The sequence below is a fragment of the Penaeus monodon genome, chromosome 17, assembly GCF_015228065.2.
Source record: "Penaeus monodon isolate SGIC_2016 chromosome 17, NSTDA_Pmon_1, whole genome shotgun sequence".
Classification (NCBI taxonomy): Eukaryota; Metazoa; Arthropoda; class Malacostraca; order Decapoda; family Penaeidae; genus Penaeus; species Penaeus monodon.
In genome coordinates this window covers 5016913-5023424 of record NC_051402.1, presented here as the reverse complement: position 1 = coordinate 5023424, position 6512 = coordinate 5016913, and the positions used below count along the sequence as shown (strand labels likewise).

Below are 6512 nucleotides of genomic sequence, written 5' to 3'. Positions count from 1 at the left end.
AATCAATATAATCAGTGTCTTTCTTTTCCTGTCACAGAAAAGAACTGAGAACCACAGGCACCCAAGGCCCTTCGCTCACGCCCGCACCGTTTCTTGCTGACGATGTATGTGACTGAGCGCGAGGACGGCTGCGTCAGGGTGCTCCTCCTGCGTGTAGGTCGTTTCTTGTCATGTCATCGCTTCGACCGCCCTCTTGCATCAGAGTTGAATGCAATATTTAGCATCCCAAAAGAAGTAGAAAATTATATTAATGAATAAATGAATATATGAATATAACACGTCTTAAGAATTTCCCATAATACGCATGCCACCAGTACATCTGAATAATGCTATTCATTTTAATCATCATGTTTTAAAATTCATGTTTTCTCCTTATTACCTTTCCGTTGGCAGTGGGATCCCTGGGTCTTATGGAGGTTAAATCAGCCTCCTACGTCTGCCACGGGCGTCATGAGAACAGTCATGGACATCATGGCAGAGAAACTTGGATTCTGGTTAGTGAACGTTCATGCACACTTGTATTTTCTATCCTCCTGGTGATGTTTAATTACATTCAGTATTCAGTATTCTACGTATTCAGCCTCACTTTGCCCATGTCTTTTTTATTTTACTTACCTTATAGATTTTCTGCTGCAAGTTAGAATTTTAAAAATCTAAAAACCGCACGAACACACATACACATCCACACACAAATACACACATATAGATGGATAGATGCATAAATAGATAGATGTAGATATAGAAACACGCACACACACACACACACACACACACACACAAACACACACACACACACACACACACACACACACACACACACACACACACACACACACACAAACACACACACACACGCACATACCCGGGCGCACACACACACACACACACACACACACACACACACACACACACACACACACACACATATATATATATATATATATATATATATATATATATATATATATATATATATGTACATATATTTTTTTTACACATACACATATGCATAATATATATATATATATATATATATATATATATATATATATATAATATATATATATATATATATATATATATATATATATACATACACATTCTAATGCTACTCCTATGACCCAGTTACAAGGAAGCCCTGCCGGTCGGACTGGACTTCGGGGCGAGACTGGAAAACGGTTCCTTCTCGGGGCTGATCGGGGAGCTGAATCGCGGGGTGAGTTACACAGGATATTCAGTAGCTCCATTTCACTACTTTTTTCGTAAATAAGTCCTTCTCGTGTTCTCCATTTCACTTGCTTATGGTATTATTCTCTCCACCCACTTTTTCATTTATTTCGTTGTTGGTATTTTTAAAAAATCGTTTTGGGATTAACTTGTAGGATTTGGATGTTATGTGGTGATGAGAAAAATTAATAACTGTGTTTAGGAAACGTTTGAACAGTGTATAGTAAAGGATGTTTTAATGGTCAGTACTAACGGAACTGTAGGTAGCTCACATCCGTGATACCTTCGCAGGGGATGCATATACTAAGGTCTATGTAAGTAGTTATATAAATCTTGGCATATAAAAGCAAATTACAGACACCAAACAGTCTAAGTCGTACGCTTCACAGGGTATGAAGCAACTTTCTTAAGATTCATTTTAAATATGTGGTACTGTAGAATTCATATCTTTTGACATAGGTTATTTTCGTTTTTTTTTTTTATATACAACTTGGAAACTAATGATTGTGTCTTCGTATAACAAACATCATTTGAAAGCGAAATAATGGTAGTTTCTATAGCAAGAATATAATTTCCTTTCTTTTTTTTAAACTTTACACTGGTAGTTGCAAAAAAAAAAGAAAAGCTATAGAAAATTAACGAAAAGGTAAACGCACTTTTTCGTTACTTCTGTTTTCGAGCTTCTAAGCTTCTGGATCCCTTGACAATAAGTTTTTTTTTTCTTTTATCGACTTACATTTCGGTTGTAACACTGGAAAACTCACAGAAACGCGCTCAAAATGGCGTGGGGGTATTTTGTTAATATTATTATTATTATTATTTCGCTATTTTTTTGCTTTTCTCCTTTGCATGTATTTTTTTTAAGAATTGAAAAATAATAATAATAAACTGATATTTTTGGCGGAACTATTCATATAAAATGCCTTGATTAATAAATGTGCCTTGTATTTCAAAATGCACTTGAAATTTTGTGGTTTGTGTTAATTGACCTTAAACCGTGTGGTAATAATCATCAAATAAGGAACAATTGGTACAGATGTATTGGCCTACCTAGTTCACCGGCATCTATTCTTTTCAAAGTCATTGTTCCCTGGTACCTAGACAAGTAAAAATCTCTCTCTCTCTCTCTCTCTCTCTCTCTCTCTCTCTCTCTCTCTCTCTCTCTCTCTCTCTCTCTCTCTCTCTCTCTCTCTCTCACTTACTTTTTCAGACTTCAGGTACATGTGAACGTGCATATTTGCGGATACGTTTTAGTTATATGAATTCTAAGTTCTCCTCCCATTGATGCATATTCACCTGTGTCTAAATACGTAAAAAAAATACACGTAAAACCATAGATCTAATAAGCATCAATTCCTGTCCAGAGAAATTAGTGGGTATTAGGGCTGATTCTATATTGCTGAGGACTATCGGCTCTGGAGAACAGTGATAACGGGGAACATCGGCACCGGGGAACAGTGGTACCAGGGAACATTATCACCGGAGAACATCGACTCTGGAGAACATCAAAACTAGGGAATATCAGCATCGGGAAGCCTTAAATAAGGGGAATATCGGTTCTGGGTCACCTTATAGATACCGGTGAACTATAGTATTTGGGACTGAACTTATTAGATATTCGATAGACATGCATAATAATGTTGAGTCACAAAGCATCAGCAAAATAACATGTGGAAAAGGTAGATGCCAAAATGATTGAAAAAAAAGACCATAATCATTTACCGTGAATGGGCACCGGCATTCTCACCCACCCCAATGCCTCGTCTTTTCCAGGAGGCGGACATGTCTATGGTGCCGATGTCCATCAACCACATCCGAAACGAAGCCGTGGATTTCAGCGAAACTCTTTTCGTAGACGAACATCGCATCACATTCAAGCGTCCGGTTCCCGAGGCCGACATCACCGGTTTCGTTAAGCCTTTCACTCCCACGGTGACGCCCTGAAGTCACGATACGTTCTATGTCTTATTAGGAATAGGCAAATACTTTGCATATGCACTGTCGCTTGTTATTTCATTCTACGAATGAGTCACAATATAGATTTCTTACCCGCCTCCTTAACCTATTAAAGTGTACAGCTTTTGAAATGCAGCGATTTGAATGCATGTAGGCTTTCTTTCAATTTTAAACGAATGATTTTTTTTTTTAATTCCATACTTAAAACACATATTTGAAGTATTTTGCATGTAAGTAGATCAAAAGAACCTAACATGTTCCTGTTTGGCTTTGGGTATTAATATTTTATTTACTCTGCTTGTTAGTTTTATTTCCTAAAATTCTTATATTAAATCTGCTGGAGTGGTCTTAGTTTAGATATTTGACAAAATCTGTATAGAATTGCACAATGCTTTGTTAAAAAAAAAAAAATACATTTTTTTTTCTGAAGTGTCTCCTCTTGCCCCGAATTACGCTACTCTATGAATCTCCTGGTATAGAACTGAAGCCTCCTCTACATAGAAAAACTAAGAAGAAAGGAGGGAGTATAATATGTCTGTGTTTTACCATAGATTAAACCAACAATTTTCTGTTCCTTTTACCTTGTATTTTATTTTTTTTTATCTTTATATATATATATATATATATATATATATATATATATATATATATATATATATTCTTTTTTTCTTTTTCTTTTTTTTTTGTTAACTTTTCTTTAAACGATTTTTTTCTTTCACTTTTACTTTTGCTTTTTTTATTTATTTTTATTAACTTCTGTTTAAACCAACAATTTTCTTTTAATTTTACCTTTTACTTATTTCTTTTTTATATAAACTTGTTTAATCGAACAATTTTCTTTTAATCTTACTTTTTATTCAGTTATTTTTCATGAACTTCTGTTTAAACGAAAAATTCTTTTTTTTTAAATTTCTGTTTAAACGAATAATTTTCTTTTACGTTTACATTTGTTTATTTATTTTTATTAACTTCTGTTTAAACCGGCAATTTTCTTTTAATTTTGCTTTTCTTTGTTTCTTTTTTATTAACTTTTGTTTTAAACGAACAATTTTCTTTTACTTTTAATTTTTATCTATTTATTTTTTATTAACTTCTGTTTAAACCAACAATTTTCCAGATGTGGGTGCTGTTGCTACTTAGTACCTTGTTGATGTGTGCAGTAACCTTCCTTATTCAACTCGGCCCCGGAGTTGGTGTCGGGTAAATTATATATAATTATATATTTTATAATATTACCAATTTGAGTAAACACTGTCGTGCTTATTTTGCTTCGAAGTCGTTTTAGTCATTAGATTTCTTTATATTAATGTATGTTTTTTTTATCATTCAGTTCATGGTGAAGGCCAAGAAGTGTTGTTGGATTGAAAAAAAAAAAAAAAAAAAACAGGAGCATCTGGACACTTGTAAATTTTGTAATCTTATTTCAAACTCTGAATATGTAAATTTAGGATGCGTCATCTTCACTTAGGGAGAAGACAGGAGATGAAGGCAAGACGCCTACGCGTGAGCCAAGTGGTAAAAGTGTCTCCTCCAAGTTGCGCTATGCTGTGCTGTGGACTCTTTCCTGCCTTTTTTCCCAGTGTGAGTTTCAGCCACTTAAGTAATGCGTTTTTCTTTAATTAATGCTTATGTACGTTAGTTTTACCGGTCGTAGCCATCTGCCACTGTCATAGTATGATTTTGTGGCTGATCGGCATCCCTGCTTCAATTTTCTCTTACCGATTCTTTCAGCCGTGCCTTGGGAGCCACGCAACGTGCCCGTGCGGGTGGTGACGGGCATGTGGCTCCTGGCGACCCTCATCGTTGGCACTGTGTACCGCTCCAACCTGAAGGCCATGCTCATCCTGCCGAAGGTGGTCCTTCCCTTCGAAACCTTCGAGGAATTCGCCGAGGTGGACATTCGTGGATATATCATTCTGGGCGGAATTCTAGACGTCGCCTTACGGGTGTGCTTCGCAATTCGTTTTGCTTTCTCTTTTCATTGCTATTAATTTTTCTTGTAGATGGAGGCCATACTAAATAAGAGAAAAAGGCATTGCAATAAGCCGTGTCAATAGAAATTGATCTAAAATCTTTCCACCAGAAATGCCTTGGTGTATCTTGACTTACAGCTAAACCATGTCACAAACATAGATGTAGCACGTAAGAAAGTCAACACGGCACTAAATGGTCCAGGAAAACCCTTTCTATAGACCTGCCTCTTCCACTGACTAGCATCAAATAGCCTCTGCCACTGCCTCAACAAATACGTACATATACCACGTGTATTATATATGTAGTGTATGTATACATGTATATAAGTAAGATCCGATTTTCACCGATTGTCACCCCCTTCTCCCCAGGGCATGGAGGCTAACTCTACCTTGGGGAGGATCAGAGACAAGTCGCGAATTGATGCGAATATTGGCAGAGGTCTCAGCGAACTTATTGAGGGGAAGACGGCTCCCATCGCTTCGACTTCCGGCCAACGCTGGGTTTATCATTTTGACTTTACAAATGTGATGGACTCGGCTTTGTTCCTCTCTTTGCAAATTGATAGTCTCATCGTCATGTTACGCATTTCTATAAGTTTTGATCAATCCCATTAACATCTTAATTGGGAGTAATTTTCCCGTGCTAATGTGAGATTTGTATTATGATGATTCGGCTGAAATTTTATTTCATTAAAAATGGTTGCTAATGTCTTTACTCATTTTTTTCTTTCCAGGAAGGGTACTGCCGAATGTACTCGACGCGAGACGGTGTGTTCAGCACCGCGGCTGCTCTAGGGTTCCCCAAAGGGTCTCCTCTAAAGCCAAAAATTGATGCTATGTAGGTTGATGGTGAAGAGATTTTCCATGTATGATCCATATCAAATAGTGTATATCTGTTTTATCCCATTTTGGTGAGAAACCGCACTTAAAAAAAAATCTAGATTAATTTTGTATTCATGTCTGCACACTCCAAACTGTGTTCATTTTCCCCTTTTCTATTTCAGAATCCTTTTATGAAATGAAATATACCGATTAGTTTTATGGTCATATTCCTTACTAATGACCTATAATCACACTAAAAAATATCCTCAGTAAGATTAATCGCAAGCTCATGCAAACCAGGTGTATTGTTGTCATGAATCAGTAAAGTGTACTCCTCCTCAGCCATCATGATTCCCGTCCTTTATTCCTTCAGTGATTTCTCTCCAGGTCTTATCTTATCCTTATTCCAGGATTCGAGGACTAAAGGAGTTCGGAATCCTGCAGTACCTCTTCCAAAAGGAGGTCCCCAACAGCACCTTCTGCTTCAGGAAACCGGTCTCCATCTCTCCTACCTCGGTGGACTTGAGGCCTTTG

At 36.7% G+C, this 6512-nt stretch overlaps 1 protein-coding gene across 1 annotated transcript in view; it reads left to right on the top strand.

Annotated features, from left to right (window-relative positions):
• Window positions 1–3009: 3009 nt before the first annotated feature.
• Window positions 3010–6512, top strand: part of LOC119583210 (glutamate receptor ionotropic, delta-1-like) — a 5425-nt gene continuing 1922 nt past the window's right edge. Inside the window, exons 1-7 of the mRNA XM_037931688.1 lie at window positions 3010–3159; window positions 4301–4383; window positions 4652–4764; window positions 4915–5129; window positions 5526–5657; window positions 5891–5994; window positions 6389–6512. The exon at window positions 6389–6512 is cut by the window's right edge and continues 43 nt beyond it. Coding sequence (XP_037787616.1) covers window positions 3010–3159; window positions 4301–4383; window positions 4652–4764; window positions 4915–5129; window positions 5526–5657; window positions 5891–5994; window positions 6389–6512 — 921 coding nt within the window. The remainder of the gene's footprint in view (window positions 3160–4300; window positions 4384–4651; window positions 4765–4914; window positions 5130–5525; window positions 5658–5890; window positions 5995–6388) is intronic.